Genomic DNA, 16,185 nt, shown 5'->3' on the forward strand with positions numbered 1-16,185 from the left:
GACCATGCAGCTCAGTCAGTTAATCACTCTCTACCAGTTATGTTGGAGAAAAGAAGGGAGGACATCTAAAGCTTCTTCAAATTAACAGCTCTCCAGTGAACTGGGGAAGTTTGGCAGCATATATCATGACCAAAACAAATTATAAAACCTAATTTTGGATTAGGTGACTTTTTTCTTTATAGTCCAGACAACAAAGACAAGACTGCTGTTTGAAATGACCCTCTGCAGGAAAACCTTGACTACACAGGAACCTGAACTTCCATCTGTATTGCCTCAGGCAAAAACCCCAAATAAGACAACATGAATGACCCCTTCAGATAGTGTACCTGTCACTGAATGTGAAACAAATGGGTGGAATTAACAAAAAAATTCCCAAGGGCCAGGTCACAGCATGCAAAACCAGCACATGACTATAGACTTGACACTAACACCACACTAAGCTATACATTACCTTGACCCTCAAATAACAGACAGCACATTCTAGCACAACAGAACTATTAAATGATCAGACTGTCTCAAAACTATACATTTGCCCTTAGCTTGCCTTTGCTTGGAGCCTCTCTCCCTGAAGAGTAAACTTTTCATTCAAACCTCAAGTGAGAGCAGCCTGTAGTCAGTGAAACTGCAGAGAAAGGTCTGTAAACAATACCTGCTCTGTGGAGAACAAGCTGACCTTTATAGATGTTAAACAAAACAAAAAGGGTTGATTGATGCTGGGCAGTACCTGCTCTCCAAAATATTAAAACCAAGAAAGTCAATGGAAGGTTAGTTCATGAACATACAAAGTGATAAATTATGTCAGTGGGTGATGGGGTAGGGAAGGGGAAAGCATGATTTGGTAAAATATTTAGGGTAAACAGCCTGTATCTTCAGCTGGAAAAGGAAAAAGTGTATAATGCTGACTTCTGTTAAATGGAAAAAATAAAACCAAACCTATGTTATCCAGAGCAGGTCAGTTGCTGAAGTCTCCATGACTCATTTTTAAAAAAATTCTGATTAATACAGTAAGACATCATATGTTTTTAGAATAAGAAATCTATTTGTAAACTCCAACAGATAACAATTTAGCCACAAATGTACTACTAATATAGAAAAGGACAATCTAACCTAGACAGAATCACGGAATCACTTGTGTTGGAAAAGGCCCTTCAGATCATCAAGTCCAACCACAACCCAACACTGCCAAGCCCCCCACCAAACCACGTCCCTCAGTGCAACATCCACAAGTCTTTTAAATACCTCCAGGGCTGTCTACTCAACCACTTCCCAGGGCAGCCTGTGCCAATGCTTTATAAACCTTTCAGTGAACAAACTGTTACTAATATGCAATTTTAAAAGTAATTTGAGGCTGTTTCTCCTTGTCCTGCCATTTCTGACTTGGGAAGAGACCGATACCTACCTTGCTACAACCTCCCTTTTTGGTAGTTTTGGTTTCAGTCTGCCTGTGTCTTGTGCAGCCCCACAGCTCTCATCCAGTGGCAACAGGACACCAGCAGGTATTTACAGACAACTACAATACTGTCTCAAGTACTGAAGCAAAAGCACCTTTCCAATACTTTAAACTAGGACCTAACCATGTAGTGAAAGCAATGCCCAGGACAGAATTACCTTAATACAAAAGCATTTATGCCCCAAACGTAGTGCTGTCCTTGTCATGCTTTTTTATACGTTTCAACTGTGGCTTCTAGAAAAAAGCAAAATGCCTTTGGACAGCAGAGGAGCTATCTGGCATTAGAGTTATTTGCAATGCAGGATGACTTGGAGGAAGTTAAGGATCCTATTATGATTCAGCAAGAAATCTGCTGAGAATCTGAGATGAAAGAGTTGCGATCACTGAAGTCAAGAGGCATTTTGATTACAGTGGGACCAGCATCTCTCCCTGGCTTTTAAGCAAAAATATAAATCACTTAGTTACAAAAAAATAAGTTCATAATCAACATATTTTAGGTAATTTTGTCTAAATGAGGAAGAGAACTCTGCTAATGAAACATGAAAGTGCAGGTACACATCTTGGGATTGGCTATTAGGTAAGCTCTGAACAAAATTGTGGCAAAAAGAAGTGACTGTTCAGACAACTCCCAAAAGCAAAGTTATGATCACACTAGGAATCTGTGTTAAAGGGACAAAGAAGCTTGTGAAACCAGTGCAGCAATGTGCAAAATAGGAGAGAGAAATAAGTAGTTATCCAACAATAAATGCATTCAGAAGATCAGCCATAACCCTTGTTGATGTGGACTGATTTTCAGAAATTCTGAGCTCAATTTGATGGAGGCTCAGGATCACTGAATATCAAAGAAACTTACTTTATTCCCATGCAATCTCTAACATACTGCGTAGCATCCCATTCATTTTAGCTGCAGGCAAATGACTGAAAACGTCTAGATTTTCCTGGTTACAAACTAAAACTATTTACCATTGGTGTGGCCTCTGTGAAATCCATCAGGAGGTCACCTGGCTCCAAAGCAAATGTACTCCCAGCATCTGTGGAACTCTAAAGGCAAAAAAGAAACCCAGCATTGGAATAAAGAACCATTTAATTTCTGTAATTTTGTTGGTTATTTTTGTTGGGGTTTTTTAATTCCTTAAAGCACAGATTGTGAAATGGATTTAAAATTTCACACCATGTTTTTCAGGTACAGCTACTCAGGAAAGATAGAGGTCATAATTATGCACCTTTTAGTGCAAGTGAGAAATGCTGATCCACTGCCCACTAAAGCTGATGAAAATCTGCTATGGATTTTAGCTGGGTCTTGGAGCAGGCTCTAAATACTTCCTTATGCCACAAGTTATACATATCACTACAACTCTGCATTAAAAACTACTCTTAAATGTGAAATTACTCCATCTAGGAAAAACCTTTTACTCACAGCTCCCTCCAAGCCTTGCTGAACCCTGTCCCAAGTGACCTGAGTTCATTTCTCTGTGTGTTACCTTGCCACCGGGTGACACCTGTGTCTGTCCTTCCGACGTTTGTGGCGTACACGTTTTCTGTGACCCGGGAGATGCTGAAGACACAGGTGTTGATGCTGCTGCTGCTGCTGCCAGTGCTGGAGGAAGGTCATCTTCATCACTGCCATTGACAAAAACAGACAGATTTTCTCCTTAGAAAATGCCACTGGACTTTTGACTGCACTTGTGTCAGAGGAGGCCCTGGTAACCTGTATGTCTGTTGTAGTGCTTTGAAGTGAAGCTCCATTTACTCTTCCCTCTGAAACGCACCTTTTCAACTAAATTAGAATTTTTTTTTAAGCTTTAAAGATTCCTTAAGAATGGGTTGGCTGTGTACTTTTCATCTGCAAATGGAAATCTTAGGATTATTAGATGCAAGTAGCATTGCTATGGATTATGTACATATGCATAAATGAACTGACTAGATATTACAGCACTTTAATGTTTATTCTTTTCTGTGGAGGCTGGCAGCATTGATAAGAACAGATAGGGTGACATCTATCCATGGATCTGACTGCTTCATTGGTTTCAGACAACAGTAGATTTGACACCCATTATGGAGCTAGTCTGTGCTGCTATTTTCAAACTGTTTTTAAAGGAATTTGATTGACTCCAAAAAGGATCTCTTAAAACACATTCTTGTGAGAGTATCTTTTTCCTGTCCCATTTATTCCATTTACAGAGAAAACACTTTATTTAAGATGAGGTTGCACGCTTCCCCTGGGCTTTGGGCCATCAAGCTGAGCTCTTTCCCTCTCACCTACTGTCACTACTAAATGAAAGCCTGTAAAGAATGTTATACCTCCATTTACTTTTTCAGAACCCCACTGACTACATTTCACTGGGATCAGTCAACCCCGAGTCAGGATGTTTCCAATTGATAATTGCAATTGGATGGAGGTAAACAGAGTCATAGTTTGGCCAATGGAAGCCTTATTATTGGGAATGATGTGTGAAAAGGAGCTGCAGATTGACAGTTAAATGCATAGCGAAAAATAATGAGAAAAATTACTTCTGCTCATAAAACAGCACTAATTTTAACTACCAATTAGGTACTCACAGTGCACAGAAGCCTGCCATGCCAGCTTGACAGATACTTCCAGAACAGAGCTACACTTGATTTAGTGCCACTTGAAGGCAGCATGCCTGGGCAACACAAAAAACTTCAAAACTACATGCCATACAGGTTACACAACCTTATGCTGGGTTGCCTAGCAACATTTTTTAATTATGACATAAAATTTTGGTGATTAATATTATCTTTTTCAAACTTCATTTTTTATTTCTGCTGGGTAGGGATAGAATCCAGCATCACAGCATGCACAATACACAGGTTTTATATTGGAAAGAAAATGTGAAATCTTTTGGACCTGTTGAATAGACATTTTTAATATAACAAGCCCAGAGCTGGGCTGTTGACCTAGTTAATCTCTCTTTCAGGATCATGTAGCCGACATTTTCAGAATCCTTGCTCCCCACTCTCAGCAGGAATCCATCATCATCCTTGCTGCGTAAAGCTACTCTTGTGTATACAAGGAAGTGGAAAAATAAGAGTTAGGGTTGATTTATCAACCATCAAGCTATCAGCACACTAGCTGTATAACTGAGAATTGGCCTTCACTGTCTTACTTCCATGATAATCCTTCTCTGTTTCTTCACATTTCCCATATTTGCATTCCAGATACAAGATAATTTAAATTTAACAGAATTTGAATTTACAAAAAGAAAAAATGCTGTGGCCCATATTTTTAACTAGGGAATCTGGTGCTGCGCATGGCCACAGCATAGGTGACACCTGTGGTTAGATGTGTTCATCTGCTGTTCCTCACATCTAATGCTGGACAACTGAAAATCTACTTGTTCAAAACCGTTCCTCAAAACCTCATCAATCAAAAAGTGATTGTGTGTTTCCACATGCCAGTCTTGGCCTCTTGGACAAATACCAATTTGGCTAATAGCTCATTTTTGTCCTAGCTTCAATTTGACTAGTTCTTCTGTTTCCTGTCTCAAATAATTTTTCAATTTTGTTAATGCAGGTTGTTAAAAAGACAATGTTCTTAACAGTGAAACAAAAAAATAATAAGGTGTTGCTATTTATTAGAATCCTTTTGAAAAGACAGAAAAGTTTTCCTCATGTTGATGCATTTTTACTGACATTAGAATGTTGAAATCCTGGATGGACTAACAGTTGCCATTCCACACAGAAAGCATACATATATTTTATTTATTATGGCATTGGTATTCTCGTATTAAAAAGTTAATGCTGACATTAAATCTTTTTCCCCTTAATTTCTGGTGGCCTTGTCTGTCTTTTCATGGGAGGACAAATCAACACTGACTTTCACCTCTGCTCAGCACCTCACATCCCTAGAGACTTTCAAATGGAATGAATTACATGTAAATGGGATGCCAAAGCCTGTAGGCACAGATCCCTCTTTCCAGAACTAAGAGAATTAGTTTTGCTGGCTGTAGCTGTTGCAGGCTCAGCAATTTCTTCGTGTGACAAACCACAGAGAGGGTGTGCTCTCTGAGAGGGAATGGCTCACAGCACAGCTTGATGCCCCAACAACTAAAGACTGTTTTCCTCATTTTGCAAATGGGGTTGTAATGAAGCCGACAGAGCAGCTTGTTCCAGCTCACACCAGGTCTTTGACATTTCATGTGGTAAAGAGGTTTTTAATTCCTAGCCCATAAGCTTGGGGAAAGGTGGATGGCCTGCAATTCAAAGGGTTAGCCACTGCGTAGGAAAGGCAAATTCATTTTGTATTAAAAGCATGAAGATTCTCAGTGATGAAAGGAATGGTATCGGTATAAGATCATTATCATGTAATTGCACTCATGCCTTTCAGAAGGCATAGTTAGAGCATTAATTAGCATCCCCTTTCATTTTCAGCTGTAGTAGGCAAAACCACAAGGATAGTGCTAAGTTACTCACAAACTGTACTGCCTCGTTAACTTCCTCACACGAGGAGCTTTCACCTCCTGCTTTTCTGCAGGGACAGTTGTTGGTGCTGTTTCAGGTCTCACTGGAGCTGGACTCCTAAAAATAGCAAGAAAAACATATGTCATGCAGGCTCTACTTAAACTACTTCAGGCATATCAACAAAGTTCTAACTCATCAACACTCATTTATCTTGCAAAGTGGCAAGCGCCCATTGAAGTTTGTTCTTTTGTTCCATTTATAGTTCACAGGCCTCTGTGTGTGTGTGTGTGTGTGTGTGTGTGTGTGCACAGAAAAGGATGTGTGAGCTCACCCTCCTGAGCTGGGCACACCATTTATAGACAGCCACTGGTTACAAACACAGGGCCTATGTGAAAGACCACATGGAAATATCACTGTTTCCAAAATATCTCAGTTTAATAACAGACCAGCAGTTCAGTCATGTCAGAAATATTTTTACAAAATATATGTTTACCAAAAACCATTTTATGAATTGTGAAACCTGTGCTGTTTAAAATAGTTTTTACTTGAAATTAAACATTATCCTTCCCCTGTTGGAAGAGCAGCTCAAGGGAAATGAACTAATGGATTTGATCCAAGAAAAATGATCAAATTTTTTCCAACTTGCTAGAAAAAAGCAAAACTCAGACATGTTTCAGATGCTCATTAATGCAAAATACATCTGCAGAGTTCCAGCAAAGGACAGATAAGGCAATGAGGAGGTCCTTAACCATTTATTAGTAGAATTAACTCATACTTCAATTTAAAAAAATCTCTAATACTAAACAAAAGATCCTCACGACCTTGGGAGGAAACCATTTCAACCATGAGTTTGAGGGGCATGAAGACACATGAAATATCTTAAATACTGCCTTTATTTGAAGCAGCAGGTTATGGTTAAATACACTGTATGTGTATTACAACCATAATAAGTATGTCAAACATTAACAAAATAATTTGATCGTCCTGATTAACAATTTGTGAAATGGTATTCTGCCATCTAATCTGAAGTCAGATTCTAAATTAGTAACTTGAGCAGCCCTACTGATTCCTGATGGGACTGCTCACGTACTGAGGTATATTCCACAAATGGCAAAAGTTCTCCGAGCCTGTGTGCATTGTATTAGCCTTCTAAAGCCTTAATAAATGTGCATATTTAATCTTCACAACTGCAGATCCCTCTGATGCCCTTGTGTGTTTTAAGCTTCACCAACTCTCTTTGATAACCCTGAACTGATGTCGAGCTACAACAGAACCTACTGAGATAGCACAGCCTTCAGGTTATATATTCAGTTTTCCTAAATGTTTTTAAGTCTTTGGAGAGGTCACAGAGCATAAGATGGAGCAATGGAAAGTATTAAAGTACAAAGGGCATAAATAAATCATAAACCTGACTACTAGTTCCACTTCTCATGAAACAATTTTTACAATTTTTGTCAATTATTTACCTACTATTTGTTCCCATTAATTTCAAGAAGTTAGTATAGATAGCAGCAAGATATCTATATCATATATATTACCTTTCCCCAGTTCAAATTTCAGTGTCAGTCATTTATATCACAGATTTCTCGATTATAATTATGCAGAACAAGCCAGCCAGATCTGAAGACCTTTTACTGAGTTTGTAAGGCTATTAGGCTGGCAAATAAGGGGAAGATTAAAAAAAAAAAATCCCAAGTCATCTGTTTTAGTCTTGAATTCAACATATCTGACCTGAAAATCTATGAACCAACATCATTATGGAACCTCCAAAGATTGTTTTGATCAAGTCAGACTTCAGATTGGAAGACAACACTAGCTTGTCTTTTGCTGAAGCAGAGGTAGATTTTGGCTACTGAAAAAAATTACTTGTTAAATTTACCCAAAGTGATTTCCAATTGAAGTCTGACATAAGCTGGATAAATATGTAAAAACACATTAAAGAATGGATAGTCAAATTCTGAAGGAGTGTAAATAAATGTAATTATTATGTCATTATTTTCAGCTCAAATATATTAACTGACATTCTTGCTCTGTATGAGTGCTCCTCACAATTTTCCAATAATTTTGTAAGAGGGTACCTTACAATTTTTAAACCTTTTCATCAAATCAGTGAGAGTGGAAACCAAAATTAGTGGTATGAACTACATAAATTGAATAACATTTCCTCAAAATGACAGCAAGCAATGCACTAATGCTATGAAGAGGCTCAAGAAACAGCAAAGCATAGAAACAGGAAAGCTGGTAATAGATCTGTTTCCAGTTCATTGGTGCTTCAAATTTCTCAGGACAGCATTATAACCTGTGATGTAAGTAAGTCAGATGATTTCACGCAAAGGAAGATTTTGAGTGATCGTTTCAGCTCTTTTGTTGTGTTTCATTTTACAAAGCCTGTGTATCTGTTTTGGAATACCATGGTTTGTAATTTAAAGAAAAAAAAAAAAAGAGGAAGAGGTGGGGCCTTTGAAGGAGTTATTTCAGTTGTCACAATCAAGTTTTTGTTTGAAAAGATGTGCAATTTTGTAACTAAAGCAGTTCACAATGATTTCAAAACAAGCTATAAAACTCACTTATATATCTGAAAAATTTTAAAATTCTAAGTCTGAATTAACGCTGGAAAAAATGTTTAAAGTGAAAAATTTCACTCAACTGTTAATAAAATGTTTGAGATACAAAAAGCACCTACTCTATAATCCAATAAAAACTTATGAAAAACTTATTATTTTCCTTTAAATGATGAAGATTTTCAAGTAGGAAAAATAAGTCAAATAAACATTAGACACATCTACTCCTTTTTCAGTCACTGTAATTGCTCAGATAAACTTATGTTTTGTATCATACCAGTAAAGTATTCCACTCACTTATGTTGCAAAATCAATACCATTTAAAAATCAAAACCTTCTTTCCCATGATGATAAAATTTTGCCATAATTTTTTTTAGAGGCTGGTGGCACCAACTACCTTTCCCCTGATATTTATCAGGCCTCTGGGGGAGACACATGCACCACTTATTGCACATTTTGAGAAGCTGCAGGTTAGCTAGGATGTAAATTGAAGTGCCCCCTGAATGAGAAGGAGCCGTGGCAATACCTCCACCCAGAGAGGCCATTAGCACAAAATGAAATGTTAGACTAGTCCTACAAAGCTGGATTTTTGCTCTCATTAAAACCTTGCTAGGTTACCTCTTTCCACACCAGACTAAAAATTCTGCAACAGCTCCTGTTTCATCTCCAAATACTCTTCCTCAGTCTGAACCTGCTCAAACTGCTGCTGCTCTGAAAGGCAACTAAATGCAAGAAGTGCTCAGCTTGATCAACCCAGCACTCGATCTGTGTTTTAAAAATGGCAGGCCTTTAATATCACAGAAACTCTTTTAAAAAATCTCATTGATATTCCAGAGAAAGTAGCAGAATAACTTCTGTTATTATCCTTTGATTTCTATAGCCAGAACTCTTACATGGAAAGATATTATTTTTGAAGAGAAGCCCTGTAATTATTTCAATTATTTAAATAGAGTGATTATGTGCAGATATCACCATTTCAAGTCTGCAGTCCTATATAAATTACACAGCTATATAAACTACTGTAATTCTGCACAAAGTATATTGCTTGAGGAAAACCAAAAGTATTAAAGGATCAGTGGGACTCGGAATTAAAACGAAAAAGAAAATGTACAGTGTATTACAGTTCCTTTAGAAGGCCCTTTTTCAATGTCATTAATTCATAAGAAACCTTTTCCTGTAACAGTACCCAACCACTACTGCATACAAATGAAGGTACTGAACCAAGACAGAGCTACTTAATGACCTGGCACCTCACATAAAAATCTGTCACTTCCTGGTGAGAATGACAATAACAACCACGAATGTCAGCATGCAGTGGCAGGTCATCAGAAACTGCCTGTGCACTGAGAGCCCCAGCACACTCCTGAGCCACAGCCAGCACACTCTCCTGAACTAGCTTCAGCCTGTTTCACAAGCCTGCACAGCAACACAAACACGACCCAGAGAGAGATTTCCCTCCACCCCAAACCCAAGGAATCTGTTTTGTTCTCAGAACAGCAGCCAAGAAGGTGACTGAAACCAAAACTGCTCACAAAAAAAAAAAAAAAATTACCCTGTGCAACATTTCAAGTGACCACAGATGTACGCTGGTTTAGGTTGAACCTTTTTGGGGGTGGAATGCTGAGGGACTCAGAGTGTCCCACCCCACCTTGGCTCAGTTTGCAGGGCAGGGCTGAGGCTGCACTGCTCCTGCATCATCCTTCTGTGTGCCCAGGCTTCCTTGTCCCCTGCTTAGGTGGCTCTGGGCAGACCTCCATACTTGTTTGAGACACAGCAACTGGGCCATGTGGGATCAAATGACTGTCCACCAGTCAATTAATGCCAAAGTGAATGGCATTAATTAACCTCTCTTACCTTGGAGGATCCAGTTCAGGATTTTAAAACCACCAAAGTCTGCTGGGGGAACACACTTCCTGCATTTGTCTTTAACAGATTTTATCGTCTTTGCTTCTGTTTGTGTCTGTTTTGTCATCTGGAACAATCCCACTCCCTGTGTCTTCCCAAACTGATGCCAAGAGATAGAGAATAAAAGCTCCATGATTTACAAAGATACAGCCAGCTGCATAAAAGTTGACCTGCTTTCAGGTGCTGACTCATGGAAAAGGGAAAAAAAAGCCCTAGAGGCTGATTTTGGCTTCAGAATTCCCTTTGAGTGGGAACATGATAGTGAAAACATAGGAAAGATAAGCAAGAAAGAAAGGAAGGAAAAGGAAAAATATTTGATAGATGCATTCTCTTGTATATCAAAGACATAGCCTAACAAGCTAAGCAAACACAAACACTCAAATCTTTCCTAAGCCTGTGCTCTAAGGGTTTCACACATTTCTTTTCCAAAGGTCATCTGAAGTTAAGAAGCAATATGTTCTTTTGCACTTTGATAAGGTAGCTTTTCTCAGAAGACAGGTTAGCTCTTCAAAACATTGTTTGAACATTTCAAACCTATTGCCTGTACCAAATTTTCCGAAGAGAGTTTTTCCTTCTTTTTACCTGCCATACTCCTTTCCCTATAGAATGCAAATGTATAACAAAGATCCTTGCTACAGCTTATGCACTTTTCTTACTCACAAATTGAGTTCTGTTTCTCATAAAGCAAAAAGTTCCCTCCCTCCATTGCCCTTACAATGAAAATGTATGTGCAGCCTAGACAAAAGTGCAGTGCTGCTGTGGTCCAAGAGATAGATAATGATGATACAGGAACTGCTCTTCTCTCACAGCTCAGGGTAATGTGGGAGGTCAACACCTGGTATCTAAGGTCAAACTGAGCTACAAATCCAACCCCTCCTCAAGCATCCAGGACCGCCATGATGAAGTCTGTGCTTTCCAAAGAGCCTAGGCACACTCTGGAGGACACGGGACACCGCCAAAGAAATGCACCTTGAGTGGGGTATTTCATCAGCTTAACCTCCTCTGAAAGGGCTGAGTACTGCTCCTTTCTCTGTAGTTTGGAGGTTAAGAATAAAATTACAAACAGTTTATCAGCATTTGGCTTCAGGCAGCAGGTCAAAAAGGTCTTTTAAGACTCAGAATGAAGTCAAAGAACATACCTAGATGTGCTATCTGCAATCTTTTAATGCAGACTGGCATGCAAAGGCTGTTCAAGAGTTCAGCTTGAAGTTATGACTTTGATGCAGAAATTACTGTGTGAGGCTCCTGCAAAAAGCTAGAGCACTGGATCCATTAACCTGTCCATGGACTGAGGCCAGGGTGATGTGTATTTAGATATTTGCTTTATTTTTGGAAATGTTAGTTGATTTTTTTCAGTTGGAGAATGACTCTTTATTATCATTTTTAAGATAAAGGCTGGATGAAAAAAGGAGCTTTTTAAAAGCAATTCGAATTTGTTCAGAAGAAGACAACACAGATAATGATTTTAGTTTACTTAGAATATTTCAGAATATATTTAGAAAGAGATATTTAAATGTACAGCAAATTCACGAATACAAGCCACACTGAGTATAAGCCGCATCGCCGGGTGTTGGCAAACATTTTGTTTTTTGTCCATACATAAGCCGCACCCGAATATAAGCCGCTCTGTCATTCGCAGAGAGGACCCGCGTGCAACAAAGTTGCCAATTAGTAACAGAATCGCGGCAGGGCGGGGTTTACTGGCTCGGCTCGCGCCATGAGGGCTCGGGGCTGCCGACAGGGCTGGGTGGCCCAGCTCGGCGCCGCCGCTTGGCGGGGATGCTCGGGGCCGGCCGCCACCACCGCTGGGCTCGGTCACCCCGGCCCGGCGCTGCCGCTCGGCGGCAGGGGGTGCACAGAGCCCGCCGGCACCCGCGGTGGCGATGGGAGGCGGGGATGGAGCCTGCCTGCTCCTGCGGCAGCGGCATGTGGGGACGGGAGCCCCCCGAGTCGCGGGGCCAAGCAGGAGAGAGCCCCTGACTCCTCTGGGCCTCAGGGCCAGCAGGAGAGAGCTGCCCCACCTTCCCCACCCCCTGTGCTGCCTGCACGGAGCAGCTCCACCCACCGCGCAACAGAGTAACAATTTGTAACAACCGCGTAAATGCAGGGTTTTACTGGCAGGAGCTCGACTTTGCAGTTTGCACTGACTTGTTTTGCAGTCCCAGGGTTGAAAATGTCGGAAAATTATTCACATATTGGCCGCACCTGAATATTAGCCACATTTCCGGTATGGAAGCAAAATTTTGGTCAAAACAGTGTGGCTTGTATTCGTGAAATTACTGTAATATTTCAGACTCTGTCTCACAGAGTTAACTCCATTCTGAGTTTAAGAAAAACCAGCCTGCTTGATTTGACTGAAGTTCATTCCAGGTAAGACTAAGCACATAATTCTTGACCAGCTTCAGTTCTGAACTTCCTGAAAGTTCTTTTGGATATATCTAGTTTTCTAGGGAACTGAAGCCTTCGACTTGAGGAAACAAGTTGCTCATAATCATCCAGCTACATATCAGGTAGCATGAAAGCTACCCTGACATTCAGTGGAAGTATATGCATAAAAGCAGATCCTGAGGTGCTAGTTCCAGACCAAATTGTGTACAGATTCGGCAAACATCACTACACTTTGCACTTCACTTATACAGCCATATTTTGAGGGCACCTGCAGAGAGCCAGAATTCTCTGAAAAACACGGCTCAGGTTTAGACTGCAGCAGGTAGGTCAGCAGGACCTTATCTCAGAGAGCAAAAAAAAGACAATTTAAATGTTAATATAGTTTGTGCAGGTGAGAACGGAGAGGGAAAAGCACAAGAGTGCAGACATTACTTTGAGAGACACTCCTTCCTTGATGATACATGGAAGTTATATTTTAGAAGTATCACTTCTGTCACAAAAGGTGTCAGACATTTTCCCATAGATTGAAAGGCAGCCAGACTCAAACCCCAGTGCACCTCAGAGGCATAAGCCACAGCAGGTTAATCACAATCTGTATGAGCAAAGCTTACTCTGCAGTGGGCATTCAGAACGTGCCTGAGATTACTTCTCCTTATTCATCTGCACCTCGCAATATTTGATATAATTTAATGCTTTCCACCCTTCTTTTCTGGTGTGCAGCATCATCAAGCTCTATGAGATAACATTTAATTTTATGTTACGTGTTGAGCAGCTCCTAATGTAATTAGTCTCAGTGTAATGGCGTAATTTGGTTTTGGATGGGAAGATTTACAAAGAAAATTAGAATAAATGAATGCACAAAGCACCAGCTGGTGCTTATACCTACTCCCACATAAGAAGAATATTGCTATTTGCAATCCTATGAAAGATGAGATAATTTGGATAACAAGGATCAACAAAGGGTGATGCAGCAGTTGGTCTAAACAGAAAGAAATCCACAGACAAATCCTGAACCATGTGGGATATAAAGCCTGCCAAAGCTGGCAGTAACCCAAAAGCATATTTTAAGGGAAATAAATATTGCAGTGCATAAATGTACCACATGGTGCATGACAGCAAGTGGCAACAGCAACAAGAACAGTAATAACTGACCAGCCAACTTGAGGGCTTCAGCTGAAGAGGGTTCCTGACTGAAAACTGAACTTATGTTTGCACTTTTGATCACTATTTTGAGGAAGAGGCTGTCTAATCTCCATCCTGTATTTGGAGTTTTCAAAATTCAGATAGACAAAGCCATGGCTGACTTGATCTAGTGTTGGTGAGAGTCCTGCCTTGAGCCCTCATAAAATGAAGGCTACCATGTAGCAGACAAAAAACATATCATATCTAAGCTTTCTGAGCAGCACATGAACATATCAGCAAATTCTGTTGCTAGGTAATTCCTGTCTTACAAATTTTACTTCAGTTGCTTACCCAACTCATTTAACTTTGGGCATTTTTACCAACATTTCTACTGTTGGACTTATCCCAAGAGTAAAATTTAGTTTGGCAAACAGGCTATGCCCAAAGATAGCCAATATTTTGCTTTGTCCTAAGTAGTAGGAATTCCTAACATCTGGACTAATTCTTAATTGTGGAATTCTTTAAGCCAGTACAGCAGAATTATACCTGGGCTTGCATTCAGACATGTTTGAAGAAGCAAACAAAATTTTTAAAAATTCCAGACCTTTATCTTAAATACAGTGCAAATCTGTATGTGTGAACCTGCATGCAACGCACACAGTATCCATGCTATAGGCTTCTCCAGGTGGTCAGAGCCTGAAAGGAAACATGCTTTAGAGTTTTCAGGAGAAATTCATGCATAGGCACTGAGGAAATTTTACAGGTGGTGCTTCTGTCTGGCAAAGCTTTGAATAAAAAACCAAATTCTCTTGATGGGGTTCTGTGGTTAGCCATTATTACTTATATTCAATAAATTAAGTAGGCTGGCAATTAGGCAATAAATTTCTGCGAAGAAAGTTCACGAGTTTATCTTTCTAGCATCCACCCCTTTACTAAGAAAAGGGTGAGGTTTATAAAAAGGTCAAAAGGAGACTTTGTGATTCACATTCCCTTGATATGTTGCAAGAGAGAAAACTCCACGTCCCAAATCAGAAGGTGGGATACACCCTAATCAAGAGAAAAGTGACCAGAGATGACAGCAAAGCTTCTGACTACATTTTTAATTTTTCTGTTTTGCATAACTCTTTACTTCCTTCATTGTTTCTGGCAGACAGCTGGAACCCTGATCTCTCAAGGTTAAAAGAATCAAATACAAAAAACCACTAGTCGGTGGTGGCAGGGAGTGAGAGCCTTAGGAAAACTATACTTAAGAACACTCGGTAATCTCAAACCTGAATTAAATTAGCTATCTATACAGCAAATTCTCCCACAACACTTCTCCCTCAACACTTCCATCTGGACACAGAGACAGATACCTGAGTGTAAGGAATTCTCTAACAGATGGGAAAATACCTCTGCTGCTTCCTCATAATCCTTTCTGGATCATTTTCAACCATGAAAGATTCTTTTACAATATTAAAGAAGAAACTGATCTGTTAGAAAGGCTCTCCTAGCTCTACTGTAAGATGAATTCCTCTTGTTGGTTTTTAAAAGAACTGACACTCATTTCTTCCCTTGTACACTTGGGTTTTCATTCCAAAAGAAGTACTGTTAAAAATTCTTGCAAATTGAATGCAATTCCAAACTAACCCAGTGTTGACACAAACATATTTTTACTACATGCCTTAACAAAGCATGCTTCACCATGGGAAGTGGTAACTGCAAACTAACTGTATCTCTTCTTGATCAGAGATTCAACACAGACTGTATTAAAAAAAAAAAGCAAATACATAAATAACACTTTTTGTGTGTGCTTTCAGATCTGTTACAACAGAGCTGTAACAAAGAAAGGTCTGACTCTTCTTCGGAGGATTCCTGTGTCTTAGCAAGGAAACTCGTAGCTCTCCTATTTAACCTGCTGGAGAAATTCCCCTCCTGTTAGCTGCTCTCATTTGACTTTGTTCAGCTGAGAGCTCTGTCACATGCAGCCCGCATGGATCCAGCTGAGGCAGGCATCCAACTCCCCTGCAGCCACTGTCCAGACCTGTTACAGGTTATCAGCAAAGCAGCAGGGTCAGCAGGGGGAATGTACCCAATTCATAGTGCACTCTACCAGTCTACACTGAGGATTAAAGAGGATGCAAGCTAGAACACTGCAGCACGTATTGGGTTACTGAGTCACCAGCTTTTTCCTCATTTAATGTTGGAACCAGCACTTGAAACAGTCTGGGAGGAAAAAAAAAACCTCCTATTCAGAGGAGGTAAACCTATAGAAACATGCAGGACTGCTCTCCAAAAGCAGGGAGTGAGAGAGGGCTGCAGTCTGCTGTGATCCCACATCCTCCTGCAGCTTAATCT

General features: G+C 39.9%; 1 protein-coding gene across 6 annotated transcripts in view; it reads right to left on the reverse strand.

The window, feature by feature from the left end:
* EPB41L4B (erythrocyte membrane protein band 4.1 like 4B) overlaps positions 1 to 16,185 on the reverse strand; it is a 166,502-nt gene that overhangs the window by 27,319 nt on the left and 122,998 nt on the right. For all 6 annotated transcript variants that reach the window (XM_033053792.1, XM_033053784.1, XM_033053777.1 and 3 more), the window contains 3 exons: positions 5,885 to 5,989; positions 2,932 to 3,070; positions 2,414 to 2,491 (listed from right to left, as the gene is read on the reverse strand). In XM_033053792.1, the coding sequence (XP_032909683.1) occupies positions 2,414 to 2,491; positions 2,932 to 3,070; positions 5,885 to 5,989 (322 nt within the window). The remainder of the gene's footprint in view (positions 1 to 2,413; positions 2,492 to 2,931; positions 3,071 to 5,884; positions 5,990 to 16,185) is intronic.

The sequence above is a fragment of the Catharus ustulatus genome, chromosome 1, assembly GCF_009819885.2.
Source record: "Catharus ustulatus isolate bCatUst1 chromosome 1, bCatUst1.pri.v2, whole genome shotgun sequence".
NCBI classification, from domain to species: Eukaryota; Metazoa; Chordata; class Aves; order Passeriformes; family Turdidae; genus Catharus; species Catharus ustulatus.